Raw genomic sequence first — 14,980 nt, forward strand, 5'->3', positions numbered from 1 at the left:
AAGTTAAACACAGTGGGCAACACCGTGGCATAGTGGTTAGCACTGCGACATCACAACACCAGAGACCCGGGTTCAATTCCAGCCTTGGATGACTGTCTGTGTGGAGTCTGCACATTCTCCCTGTGTCTGTGTGGGTTTCCTCAGGGTATTTCAGTTTCCTCCCACGGTCCAAAGATTATCATAGATTATCATAGAATTTACAGTGCAGAAGGAGACCATTCGGCCCATCGAGTCTGCACCGGCTCTTGGAAAGAGCACCCTACCCAAGGTCCACACCTCCACCCTATCCCCATAACCCAGTAACCCCACCCTACACTAAGGGCAATTTTGGACACTATGGACAATTTAGCATGGCCAATCCACCTAACCCGCACATCTTTGGACTGTGGGAGGAAACTGGAGCACCCGGAGGAAACCCACGCACACACGGGGAGGATGTGCAGACTCCGCACAGACAGTGACCCAAGCCGGAATCGAACCTGGGACCCTGGAGCTGTGAAGCATTTGTGCTATCCACAATGCTACCGTGCTGCCACAAAGATGTGCAGGTTAAGTGGGGTTATGGGGTTACGGGAATAGGGCGGGGGAGTGGGCCTATCTAGGGTGCTCTTTCAGAGGGTCGGTGCAGACTCAATGGGTTGAATGGCCTCTTACTGCACTGTGGGGATTCTATGACTATCCACACAATGCAGTCCGCTTGATGGCACCCCTCCAATACACGTTCACTCCTTCTATGACCGATGAACAGTGGCAGTTGTGTGTACCATTTAGAAGATACACTGCAGGAACTCATCAAGGCTTCTTGGACAGCACTTTCCAAAGCCCCGACCACTACCACCTAGAAGGTCAAGGGCAGCATGTACATGGGAACATCACCACCAGGAAGTTCCCCTCCAAGTCACTCACCATGCCGACTTGGAAATATTCCGCTGTTCCTTCACAGCCGATGGGTCAAAATCCTGTAACTCTCTCCCTAATAGCACTGTGGGTGTACCTACACCACATGGAATTATCAAGAAGATAATTCAACACCACCATCTCAAGGGCACTCAGGAGTGGACAATTAGTGCTGGGCTAGCCAGCACTGCCTACATCCCATGAACAAATACAGAAACAAATACAAGTAGTATGGGAGGTGTACTGTTGTGATTTTCGGATTTAAGCAATAAGTGTTTTGGTTAGTATAATTTTAAATTAGAAGCACTCAGTAGGTTTAACTTTTGTATAGTAAAGGTTCTTGTTTAAATTGTAAAATCATAATCCATTTAATTTAATAACGAGGAGTTTGAATTTTATTCAAAAATTATTGGTCTTCATTGGTCAAGATCATAACGATTGCTAGTTTACTGTATATCTATCAGCCATCATTTTTAAAACCAATAAGTGTTCAAACCAAAACAATATTAAGCAGGTTACTCAAAAGCAAAACATCCCTAAAGTTTTTGTGATTTAATTGCACATAGATTTCATTGAATCAATTTGATTCTTCCCTATAATCCTATCGTATATAGATTCTGCAAATATTATTTGAAGAACATGCACGGAAGAATTTAGAAGGATTATGGTTTACTTTCTTAAATATAAAACATGCTACATATCTTTTTTTCTCTCTCTCTCTCTGGCAGGAGAATCACTGTCGAAGGATTAAGATACTTGGGGATTGCTATTATTGTGTATCAGGTCTTACTCAACCAAAAACCGACCACGCTCATTGTTGTGTTGAAATGGGATTAGATATGATTGACACGATTACGTAAGTAATTCAACTTCAAAAGGGAATATTGTCTTGTGTTAGTTTCATTCATAAGTTTTGAAAATAAATAAAAAACACAAGTTCTTCCACCTAGACCCATAACTGCTAATCATGGTTCTTAGCAGTTCCCAAAGGTTAATAATTGCTCTCATAAATATGAATAAAAAATAACTTGTAACAGTAACATGATTTGTCGTCTGTCAGTGCTGTATGGGGCGTCATTCTCCGCCGGCGGGAGTCTCCGTTCTGCCGGCGCTCGGGGGTTTCCCGACGGCGTGGGGGTGCCCCACAATGGGAAACCCCATTGACCGGCCGGTGTTACGGAGACTCCCGCCGGCCGGTCGGCGCAGAAATGTGGCGGGGCGGGTAGGAGAATTTCGCCCAAGATCTTTAATGGTAGCACAAGACTACAAGGAAACTGTCTAATATTTTGCCAGTCACATTTTCTTTTGTCCTTCTTGACTGAAGCTCAGTTATTCATATTTTTGCAACAACGATTATTCTGATTTGTCAGTCAGGTAGCTTACTTACCAATTAAAAAATGACCTTGAATCAATTCTTGGTCTAGCCTTGTTGGAACTACTCCCCTGTAGGGAGATAAGCTTCACTAACCTCGCAATGGAGGCTTAGTAAAGTGTTCACATTATGTGATGAGCGAGATTCTTAACATGCCCTAAAAGGTCAACACTGAAAATAATCTTATATTAGAGCTTACAAAATTAATATTTGTTGAGGTGTTACAGTAAAGGCACAACACAGTTACAAATGAGTGAATCTCCTGTTACTGATTGTGGTACATAGTTTTAAAAGGAAAGGAGCATTTTACCTTGTATATAATATTCTGCTGCTGACATGCACCTCCATCAAAATTGTGTCACCATTTTGATGTGGGAATGTATTGTATCATGCCGAAGAAAATACAAACTACCACAGCAAATGCAGCACTAATCATCCCATTCTCATCCACATCTGGATCGCTGACTGTTAAAGACCTTTTCATTCAGTCAAAATAGAAAGGGGATAATTTAATCGGAGCGTTTAGAATTATGAAAGGATGATACAGGGTAGATTGAAGCAGATTGTTTCCGAATGATGGGCCTTCGATAGAAGATTAAAAATAAGAGATTTATAATTGAAGACTGGAGAAATTACTTCATGCAGAAAGTTGTGGAATTCATTTTCAGGGTTAATGGTTGGAGGTAGAAGCTATGTCAACATTTAAGCTTAGATTGGACAGGTGGGTGAAGGGTAAAGAGGGAAGGGATGTAGGAGCACTGCGGATAAATAAGGATCGGACTATTTGCTCACATGGACTGTTGGCTAAATTGCCTGTTTCAGCTCTGTAGCTTCAATGGGGTCATACAGCACAGAAGAGGCCCTTCGGTTCATCGGGTCTGCACTGACAACTACACTAAATCCACACGAATCCCACTTTCCAGCACTTGGCCTTAGCCTTTAATGTTATGACATTACAAATGCTCATCCATGTAATTTTTATAGATTGTGAGGTTTCCTGCCTCCCTAACCCTCCCAGGCAGTGCATTCCAGACTCCCAACACCCTCTGGGTGAAAAAAGCCTTTTCCTCAGATCCCCTCTAAACCTCCTGCCTCTCACCTTAAAAGTATGTCCCCTAATTATTAACCTTTCAACTAAGGGGAACAGCTGCTTTCTATCCACCCCGTCCATACAATTGATAATCTTATGCACTTCAACCACGTTCCCCCTCAGCCTTCTCTGCTCTAAGGAAAACAGCCTGAGCCTATCCAGTCTCTCTTCATAGCTCACATGCTCCATTCCAAGCAACATCCTGGTGAATCTCCTCTGCACCCTCTCCAGGGCAATTGCATCTTTCCGATAGTGAGTGACCAGAGCTGCACGCAGTAATCCAGCTGTGGCCGAGACAAAGTTTTTGCACAGCTCCAGCATAACCTCCCGGCTTTTATAATCTATGTCACGAATGATAAAGGCAAGTATGCTTTCTTAACTACCCTATTAACCTATCCTGCCACCTTCAGGGATCTGTGGACAAGCACCCCATGATCCCTCTGCTACTCTGAGCTTTCTTGTGTCCTGCCACTTGTCTTGTTACCCATTCCAAAATGCATCGCCTTGCACATTTCAGGGTTAAATTCCATCTGTCAGTGATATGCCCATTTGACCAACACGTCTATATCTTCCTGCAACCTAAGACCTTCTTCCTCCCTATTAACCACCTTGCCAATCTTCATATCATCTCCACTTACTTACCAACTCCACCACATTCTCATCTATATTGTTTATACATATCACAAACTATAAGGGACCAGGGATTGATCCCTGGACACCACTGGACACTAGCCTCCATTCACACCAACAGCCTTTTACTACTGTCCTCTATCTCCTACCACTAAGTCAGTTTTGGATCCAACTTGCCAAGTTACCTTGGGTTCAATGTGCTTTTACCTTCTTTATCAGTCTCCCATATGGGGCCTTGTTGAAGACTTTGCTGAAATCCATATCAACGACATCAACTGCACTACCCTCAACTCCACACCGGATCATCTTGAAAAATTCAATCAAATTCGTCAGGCATGACCTCCCTCTTACAAAGCCATGCTATCTCTGATTGAACCTTGCCTCCCCAATGGAGATTAATTTTCGCCTTCAGAATTTTCTCCAATATTTTCCTGACCATTGATGTAAGAGTGACTGGTCTGTAATTCCCTGGTTTATCTCTACCATCCTTCTTGAGCTGTCCTCCAATCCTCTGGAACCTCCCTTGTGGTCAGAGAGGACTTAAAAAATTGTCTCAGAGCCCCTGTATTTTCCCTCCTTGCCTCCCACAGCAGCGTGGGACATCACTTCCAGACCTGGAGATTTGCCCCCTTTAAACCTGCCAAATCCTCCAATACCTTTTCACTGCCTATGTCAAACTGTTCAAGAATCACACAGTCCCTCTTCCCAAATTTTGGAAGTATATCATCTTTCTCCTGACTAAATACTGATGTGAAGTACTCATTTAATACCCTATCAATGTCCTCCGACCGCACGCACAGATCGACCCTTGGTCCCGAATGGGTTCTATTCTTTCCCTGGCTATCCTCTTTCCCTTAATATCCCTATATTCCCCATAATCCAACCCACCAATCCTTTTTCATGCCCCCTCTTTGCTCTCCTAATTGTTTTCTTAAGTTCCCCCCTGTCGTTTCTATACTCCACTAAGGCCTCTGATGATTTGCTCCATTTATACCTGCTAAAAGCCATTCTTATCTAGTCCTGAATGTTACTAGATATCCAGCATTCTCTGGGCTTCTTGCTCCTCCATTTCATCCGAAAGAGAACATGTTGGACCTGAACTCTTCCCATTTACTCTTTGAGTGGCCCCCCCGGCAATTCTCCTGGCCCCGATGGGCCGAGCGGCAGTCTGTCTTTGGCCAGTCCCGCCGGAATGGGTTGGGCCTGGTCCCACGCAGCGGGACCTGGTAGGGAAATCGGCTGGGGCGGGCCGCGGGGGGATCCAACCCTGGGGGGGGTGCTGGGGGGGAGGGGGGGCACGGTGGTCTGGCCCGTGATCGGGGCCCACCGATCTGCGGGCGGGCCTGTGCCATGGAGGCACTCCTTCTTTCCACGCTGGCCCCTGTAGAGCTCCGCCATGGCCGGCGCAGAGAAAGGAACCCCCGCGCATGCGGCAAAACATGCCGGCGGTTCCGCGCATGCGCGAGGTCACGCCGGCCCTTTGCCGCATGCGCAAACTCGCGCAGTACCTTCGGCACTGGCTGGCGTGGCGCCAACCCCTCCGGCATCCACCTAGCCCCCGGAAATGCGGAGAATTCCATACTTTCGAGGGTTGTTGACGCCGGAGTGGTTGGTGCCGGTTTTCCCGCCGGTGTGGGGACTTAGTTCCCGGAAAGGAGAATCCCGCCCCCTCTGTCTTGGTTCATTTACTATAGTATGCTGTGTCCCTATTGTACTAATGCTCTGTGCCCCCTCACCCTGCCGAACTAGTTTAAACTCCTCCCAACTGCACCAGCAAACCCATCTGCAAAGATGCTGGCCTATTGTGATTCAGATGCAGATCATCCCAGTTGTGCATGCCCCACCTTCCTCAGAAATTGTCCCAGTGATCCAGGAATCTAAAACCTTCCCTCCTGCACCAACTCGTGAGCCATGCATTCACCTGCGCTATTCTGTTTTTGTACCCACTAGCACGTGGCACTAGGAATAATCCAGAGATTGCAACTTAGAGGTCCTACTTTTTATTCAGCTGCCCAGCTCCCTAAATTCTTGATGCAGGACCTCATCCTTCATTCTACCGATATTGTTGGTGCCAACATGTACCATGACCTCTGACTTATCACCATCCCATTCAGGATGCCCTGCAGCCATTCAGTCTGATTCCTGGTCCCAGGGCGGCGACACGCCATCCTGGAATCACGTCTACAGCCAAAACTAATGAATTCCCTATCACTACCGCTCTTCCTTCCTTCCTTCCTCCCCTGCTGTACAGTCAGGCCACTTGTGGTACCAAAAGGTTGGCTGTGACTGCACTCCCTCGATAAACCAGCACCTTCATCAGCTTCCAAAATGGAAAGCCGATTTGAGAGTAGGGCTCCAGGGGACTCCTGCACTACCTGCCTGTTTCTCTTGGACTGCTCCTGGTCACCCTTTTTTCCTTCAGTCCCATGAGTTTTGGTGAGACCACCTCTCTAAGCATGCTATCCATGTAACTGTCAGCCTCGCGGATGTGCCACAGTGTCTCCAGCCACTGCTTGATCTCTGATACCCGGGGCTCACGTTTCTGCAGTTGGGAACACTTCCTGCCCATGTGGTCATCTGGGATGCTGGTATGTTCCATGGCTTCTCACATATGACAGGTCACACATTCCACCCGGCTGACCTCACTTTCCATGTCTTAAACTTAAACATCCTTTGTCCCACTTGCTGACTTTTCAAATTACTTAGTCTTAAAAGATGCACCTCTAGGGCGATATTCTCCTGAAACGGCGCGATGTCCGCCGACTGGCGCCAAAACGGCGCCAATAAGACGGGCATCGCGCCGCCCCAAAGGTGCAGAATGCTCCGCATCTTTGGGGGCCGAGCCCCAACATTGAGGGGCTAGGCCGACGCCGGAGGAATTTCCGCCCCGCCAGCTGGCGGAAACTGCATTTGTTGCCCCGCCAGCTGGCGCGGAAATGACATCCCCGGGCGGCGCATGCGCGGGAGCGTCAGCGGCCGCTGATAGTTTCCCACGCATGCGCAGTGGAGGAAGTCTCTTCCGCCTCCGCCATGGTGGAGACCGTGGCGGAGGCGGAAGGGAAAGAGTGCCCCCACGGCACAGGCCTGCCTGCGCATCGGTGGGCCCCGATCGCGGGCCAGGCCACCGTGGGGGCACCCCCCGGGGCCAGATCGCCCCGCGCATCCCCCAGGAGCCCGGAGCCCGCCCACGCCGCCTTGTCCCGCCGTTCAAAAGGTGGTTTAATCCACGCCGGCGGGACAGGCAATTTATCGGCGGGACTTCGGCCCATCCGGGCCGGAGAATCCAGCGGGGGGCCCGCCAACCGGCGCGGCCCGATTCCCACCCCCGCCGAATATCCGGTGCCGGAGACTTCGGCAACCGGCGGGGGCGGGATTCACGGCAGCCCCCGGCGATTCTCCAACCCGGCGGGGGGTCGGAGAATGACGCCCCCAACCTTAATGTAGTCTTCTTGTCTAATTCAATTTTTTTTTAAAAATCTTTTTATTCGATTTTCTCTTATTTATAAACAGTTGTGTGTATACATTACATTTTTCTTGCCCACGCTAATTTACTTTATTGTATAGAGAGGTTTATTTTGTCCTTCATTCAACTAACTCTATGCACATTTTGTTGCCTCTGGCTCTGTCTATAAATCCCCCCCCCCCCCCTTTCTTCCTCCCCCCTCCTCTTCCCCTCCCCGGGTTGCGCAGTCCTTTGGTTCTTCATTATCTTGTTTTTTTTGTTCTTGCATACTCCTCATTGATAGCCTCAAACAGGTTTTGGAACAGGCCAACGAACTGCCCCCAAGTATCCAGGAAGCCTTCCTCTGACCCTCGGATGGCATACTTAATCTTCTCCAGGTGGAGAAATTCTGAGAGGTCAGCGAGCCAGTCTGCAGCTGTGGGTGGTGCTGCCGATCGCCAACCAAGCAGGATTCTCCAGCATGCGATTAGGGAAACAAAAGTAAGGGCATTAGCCCCCTTCCCCATGTGTAACTCTGGCTGCTCCAATACCCCGAAGATTGCCACTATTGGGCATGGCTTCACCCTCACCCCCACAACCTTGGACATTGCCTCGAAGAAAGCTGCAGCAAGTTTGGGACAAGCCCAGAACATGTGGTTGTGGTTGGCCGGGCCCCTCTGGCACCATTCACATTTATCCTCCAGCCGGGGGGCTATGTGGGAAAATAAACGCACAGCTACTGTACAGAGCTCGAACACCACTGGATAAGACCAGACAAAAATGGGAGGACGAACTGGGGATAGAGGTAGGGTGGGGACTCCTGAGCGAAGCACTGAGCAGGGCAAACTCTACCTCCTCCTGCGCAAGGCTAAGCCTAATGCAGCTCAAAGTGGTGCACAGAGCGCACCTGACCAGAACACGAATAAGCAGGGTCTAATTCTATTTTGATCTACTTATCCTTGTATTACTTATTATAATTACTTATCACCTTATTATGCTGGCTCTGACTTTTACTTATCCCTGGTGCTTCTCAGTTAATCCCTTAATATTGCACTTTTACTAATTTGCTACCATTTAGGGTCAGTCCAAGCCACCCATCCTTACTCACCCAATCAGCTGCTTCCTCTTACCCCATGTCACTTCCTGAACCCTGATGTCACCTCTGGAGCACTGCCTCTGGATTCAGTGAAGGTTTGTTGCGCTGCTCTTTTTAAAGTGTCCTACAGCTCCGATCTGCTGCTCACCAACAGGTTCGGTCTCTCTCTGCCCTCTGGTGCTCTGGGATAGCTACTTGGCCCACTACTCTTCCTGGTCATTTCTGGCCTTTCGTACCCCAATCTCTTCCTGCTTCTCCTTATTCCTTGCTCCCCACTGGCTAGAATCATGAAGCAGAAAAAGAGCCCTTTTAATCCAAAGGCCCAGATTTTCACCTTCAAGGTGGGAATCGCGAGTCAGATCATTTCCCAATGTTGTGATCCCGCCTTGTTGCTCAGCAGATCTCGTCCATGTGATTTTCATCCTGCGGTGGTGCAGACAGGCTGGAGGTGGAGCCACCACCTCCAGAAGCAGGCCAAAGGCGGAAACCGAGCCGGGGAATGTCGAGGGAGCTAGGCTAACAGGACCGCCTTGGTTCCCTGGGACATTGGCCCAGTTTGGTAGAATAGTGTGAAGCCCCCAAGCTCTTACCCCTCCATGCACCCGATCCTCTAATGCCCCCATGCCCATTTAACCATCCTCCATACCCCATGCCCCTTCCATATCCCCTCATCCCCCTTCATCCCCCCATGACCACTCACTTAGTATTCACTGGGTATAGAACTCTTGAGCCTTATTGAGCCCATTCCAGGTACCTGATAAATCACTGAGCCATTTTATCCTAGCTGTTGGAATGGTTTTCTCAGTAGGTCTCACTCAGAGGTACAGTGGCTTGTATGATTAAACAGTCGTGTTCATTGGTGAAACATAACTATTTATCTCTGTACAAAGTGTAGCCCAAACTAAGAGTTAGCTTCATGCTGACTTCTTGACTTCCACCATACAACTTTGTCTGCTGTCTATTGTCATTTATCTCTCTACATCATGCTGTGGATGACATTGGGCTGGATTCTCTGTAATTGGGACTATGTCCCCACGCCGGCATCAAAACTGTGGACTTTCACGCCAGAAGGTCCACATATTCATAGCCCTGCAAGGGCCTAGCAGGGACCCGGCGTAGATCTAGCAGCTTTTGCTGCAGATATGGGCCCCCGTGCGTCCGTGTCGGAGGCCGCGCAGGCACACGGCGGCGGCCTCCAGCGGCCGTGCCGGGCTCTCTGGTGGACTCGGAGGTGGAGCTGGACAGTGAAAATAGACCCCCCGATCGGCTGCTCGCCCGACCCTGACTGCCGCATAGATATTGCCCGGCTGTGTATAAGGCACCCCCTGCCCTCCGATCAGCCCGCCCCTGACCAGGGCCGCTGTGGACTGAGTCCGCAGACTGAGCCATGCTAGCTTCCTGACTGGCTGGACCACATTAGATCCACTCCATTGGGACTTGGGCCGGTCGAGGCTGGAGAATGGCGGAGCGGTCCTCCAGCAATGGCCCCAGGTAGATGCTAGGCGGTGTGGCGTACCGCTTTTCGGGGCCCGCAGAATCGGGGAACCGGCATCGGTCCCGATTCCGTGTGGGGAAATGGATTCAATGGCGGCTTGGAGTTGAAATCGTCTTGCTGTGGCCTGGATTCTCCTCCGCTTGCCACCAGTAGCGGGGTCCCCAATGCGGTGGAGAATCTGAAAATCGGGATGGGCGCTAGGCATCGGACGACACCGATCCGCGATTTCGCCGTTGGGGTGCGGAGAATCCAGCTCATTGTTCTCCAGTCTAACATTAACCATTGCTATGCCTGACATCCATTAACTATATCTACCCCAAAGTCTTCATCCAATATATTTACAGAACAATATTATTTTAATGAGCTATCAATTCTCTGAAACGGTGTTTCCACCCCTTCCCCACCAAGTCTCTGATGGCCTGAACTCTTGCCAATTCTTCCAGATCTTTATCCAGTCACATTTGAAGGAATGAGTGACTCAGTTACATTGTACAAGCTTTGTTGGCTTGGAGTTGAAATCGTCTTGCTCTGGCCTGGATTCTCCTCTGCTTGCCACCAGTAGCGGGGTCCCCAATGGGGTGGAGAATCTGAAAATCAGGATGGGCGCTAGGCATCGGACAACACCGATCCGATCGCAATGCTCCATCCCACCACCGCTGTCGGCAGGATCGGGATTAACTCCCGCATGCCAGCGGGAGGATGTTAATGAATGCAAATGTCGCTTAATGACCGGCTGCATCCATTTAGCGGGCCCGGCACCCTGTTCTCTGGCCCTCCACGATTCTTCCGTCCTCTGGTCCTCACATGATGTAGTTGATATTTGTAAACATTGGGGTCTTAGCAAGTAGAGTCACTCAGCCATGAAGGGAGATGAATGAATCAAGGCTGCAGCTGTTTTGAGGAAGCTGTCATTCACAGACCACTACTAGAAATAAATGAATGGCTTGCAGCAACAGGATCTGAGAGGTTTAAACACCGGTCATAGCTGCTCTATTTGCAGGAAAGGACATGTGGAGCTTCCAGATAAGTGATACACCTGTCATTTTTGTCACTGCCCCTGTCTGAACTGCTCTCGAGCTTCCAGATAGGGGTCTTTTTTACGGGTGGCTGTGGGTGGGGGTCTGTCTAGATAGGGGGTCCCTGTGGGGGGGGGGGAGTCCCTCTAGTAATGGGGTCCCTCTAGTAATGGGTTCCCTCTAGTTAGGAGTCCCTTTGGGGGGCTCCCTCTATTAAGGGGGTCCTGTTGTGGTATGTCTCCCTGGTTAGGGAGTCCTGTGGGGGGGGGTCGGGTCACCCCCATACCTGGGGGTACCCAGAAACTCTGTGGTGGGGGGGTTCTGATTTGTGTGCATGGGGGTGAGGGCAGGGGCTGATTTCAGCGTGGTGGGTGAGGGGGGGGGGGGGGGGGGGCGTGACTTCATTATCGGGCCACCTACCCGAAATGACAGCCTGATAATGGGATTCCATCCAAAATCCTAACTATTGTTCCCCATGCATAAATGTGTATGGCGAGGATTACTGAATTGATTTCTGATTTGCGCTCCCAGGGGGGATCGTAAATCGGTAGCAATTCTCCTCGGGCAGGAGAACACAGTCTCCCAGACAGAGAATCTCACCCTCTGTGTCTCCGGCATTAGGATTTCTCCATCTGATTCACTAGAATGGTAGGAGGTTTGTTTCGAGGAATGAGGAGGACAATCCTCCTGTTCTGCCTGATTGTGCCTTCCAGGGTATGTATCAGGTATGACTTTGATCTCTCTAGGAAATTACAGCCTCCCTTTCAAGGTACTTGATTTAAACCTTGTCACCACTGTTTAACTGGGGCAGGTTTCTAGTGTAGCAACTTCTATATTGTAGGTGGAAGCCTGTCTTTTTGTCAGTCTGAACTTTCCGGTTGTCCTTGATTGCCAACCCTGAGATTAATTTCTTTTCGAGCATTAAGAGGTGACTGCAAATTTTCCTACCCATCAGGAGCTCTGATGGGGCAATAGTGCCATGTGGTGGATCTTAATGTTGAAGGCGCCATTGGGAATTCCTGTTTTTTCTCAAAAGAGTTTTAATGGTGCAGGTGCCTCTTTCTGCCTCAGTGTTAAATTGTGGATATCTTGGGAAGCATGTAAGTTGTTAAAAGCCATAATTGTTGGCAAATTGAGTGAAGCATTCATTGCAAATTATCGGACACCCTCTGGTATGGGATGCCTTGGCTCGCAAACACTTCCTTCAAAGACCGAACAACCACCTCTTTGTTGCTGTCATGTGTAACTGCTTTACTTTGATCTATTGGGTGAAGTAATCAACCGTGATGAGGAAGAACACACTATTAAACACAAATAAATCCATTCCCAACTCTTCCCATGACCTGGAGAGAATTGTGTGTGGATAAGGAGTTTCCTCTGGACATCAGGCATTGTTTCACCAGCCATAGTTCACTACCCAAGAGTACCATACACTGGCTGCTGTGTCTAATATCAAATCGGTGAGGTGATCGTTTACAGAGATGTCAACATTCCAAAAGGAGAATCTGGGATCCTTGATCTCAACCAAGAAGATTTAATTTCTTCCTGGTGTGGTAGCTCAATCTCGTGTACAGTTTGGGACATGTTTTGATGTCTTTGACTTGCACAGCTTTCCAAGGTGTTCGGATAGGCTGTAGTTGAAACATTGCACATAGATTGCTGGGCATTGCTCTCATTTGTGAGATCTTTTGGTTCATTAGAACTGACATAGTCCCCCACCATTTTATGGCCTATTTGGATATTTTGTCCTCTTTGCCCTGGCATCTCTCTGCCCTTTTGATGCTTTATGAGCTGGAGTTGCTCAATACTATGGCTTAACCATGCCCCATATGGACCAGTGTTGTTGGTGCAATTAAGACTGTCTGACTGTTTGGATGGTCTTTTCTAGGGTCACGCCGTCTTTTGCCTGTTACATGTCCCAAAGGGCATCATCAGTCATCCAACTACTATTCGGATTGCATGAGCTCTGACTTAAGGCTGCCATAATAACAGCTTTCACCAATCTGCATAATTTGTTTATGAAAGAATCAATGGGTTCTGCAGGCTGTTGGAATTGATTGTTGAACTTTGCTTGCTCTAAAATGTTGTTATGTCTCCAATTAAAGAAAGTCTCAAAAGATTTCAGAACATCTTCAAATTTTTCTGAAGATTCCTTTATTCCCTGCCTCGCCATGTTGTCACTGGATATCGGACCTACTGAGTATAGTAGTATATTCACTTGTTCAGCCTCTGTTATCTTATCTAATCCTGAATCTATCATGCAGCTTGACAATCTTTTTCTCCAAAGCCCCCAATTCTGCACTTGCATCTGCACAAAATGATCTGGATGGGCTGATTAACCATCCATGGCTACTTTTCAATTCAGAGGAGTACAGTTTTAAATTCTGTTTCGCTTTTAAAGGTGGCGGTGCAGTACAGCACCATTTTTTCAATGCTTTTCCTGTGCTTGTCACGTTTGGGTGGGCTTCCACAGCAATCACTGACCCGATTTCAAAACATAGATTTTTTGCAGAAAGTCTTTAACTTAAATATTTGAGTCCTTTAAAACATCATCACAGTATTTTAGGATGATATAAAGGTGATTCCCAGCTCTGGCTGAATTTATGTAACTTTGTTTTTAAACAGAGCTCAGCCACCAAATAGCACGGTGCTGCCTCTGAACCCTGATTGGCCGCGTTGATTAACAAAATGATTAATAATTAGTCCAATAAGATATTCAAGAGAAAATCCTTTACCCAGAGAGTGATTACAATGTGGAACTTGCTATCACATGGAATAATTGAGATAAATAGCATATACATTTAAGAAGAAACTAGATTAATACAAAAGGGGCTTTTTTGAAGTAGCGTGAGAGTAGCTGCAAATTCTAAGGAATTACCCCCTTCTGATTTCCTTACTTTCTATCCCAACTGCTAATCCAGATGAGTTACATGTAGATATGGTTATTTTTACACCCTAATGCTCATCTGAGATCCTTTGACTCACCTGGTTATGATCCCCTACAATTGAAAATATTTTTATGCCATTGAATTCATCTGCTGTTTCTGTTTCTGCCCTAACTTTCCTGGAAAAAGAGGGGCAAGAGTACTCAGTTGAATTGACGAGGAAAAGGGAGGATTATATTTTGCAGAAATTGTATGGAGATTTGATGAAACCACACCTGGATTATTGTGTACAATTTTGGTTCCCTAACTCAAGAAAAGATATAATTGCCTCAGAGAAATGCAGTCAAGATTTACCAGATTGATTTCTGGGAAGAGATTAAGTTATCCTATGTGGAGAGATTGAGTAGAGTGGGACTATATTCTCAAGAGCTTTGAAGAAGAAGAGGCGATCTCATTGAAACATTTAACATTTTTGGAGGGCTCAACGAGTAATATAGAGAGCCTGGTTCCCTGGCTGGAAAGCGGAGAACTAGGGATAGTAGTCTCAGGATAAGGAGTCAACCATTTTGAAATGAGATGGCGAGTAATTTCCTCACTCAGAAGGATTTGGAATTTTTGGAATCCTCCACTCCAGATGGCGCAATCATTAAATACTTTAAAGATTGTGATCGATACATTTTTATATCAGGGAATAGGGCAGAGGTAGGGTGGTCTTTCAAAGGGTCGGTGTAGACTTGATGGGCTGAATGGCCTCTTTCTGTTCTGTAGGGATTCTTTGATTCTATGATTGAGGGAGAAAATTAGCTCAGTCCTGCTCCCATTTCTTATGTTCTTTTGAACAGGGAATGAGTGTCTGTGCAAAATGTTTGGAAGTTCGATGAGGCAAAATGTCTCTGCAAACTGGGTCTGGAAGAGGTTGGAAAAGCAAATAGCCTTTTGCATTTCCTTTCCCGACTATTAAAAAAATGTAACTGTGATGTTCAAATCTGCTTAATAGTAACACAAATGCATTTTCTTTACTGTAAAAACACTTTTTTCCCGAAAGACCAAACTCCTG

The 14,980-nt window shown here is 47.6% G+C and overlaps 1 protein-coding gene across 2 annotated transcripts in view; it reads left to right on the forward strand.

The window, feature by feature from the left end:
- LOC140425038 (adenylate cyclase type 1-like) overlaps positions 1 to 14,980 on the forward strand; it is a 547,118-nt gene that overhangs the window by 146,389 nt on the left and 385,749 nt on the right. For both annotated transcript variants that reach the window (XM_072508827.1, XM_072508828.1), the window contains exon 5: positions 1,626 to 1,753. In XM_072508827.1, the coding sequence (XP_072364928.1) occupies positions 1,626 to 1,753 (128 nt within the window). The remainder of the gene's footprint in view (positions 1 to 1,625; positions 1,754 to 14,980) is intronic.

The sequence above is a fragment of the Scyliorhinus torazame genome, chromosome 6, assembly GCF_047496885.1.
Source record: "Scyliorhinus torazame isolate Kashiwa2021f chromosome 6, sScyTor2.1, whole genome shotgun sequence".
NCBI classification, from domain to species: Eukaryota; Metazoa; Chordata; class Chondrichthyes; order Carcharhiniformes; family Scyliorhinidae; genus Scyliorhinus; species Scyliorhinus torazame.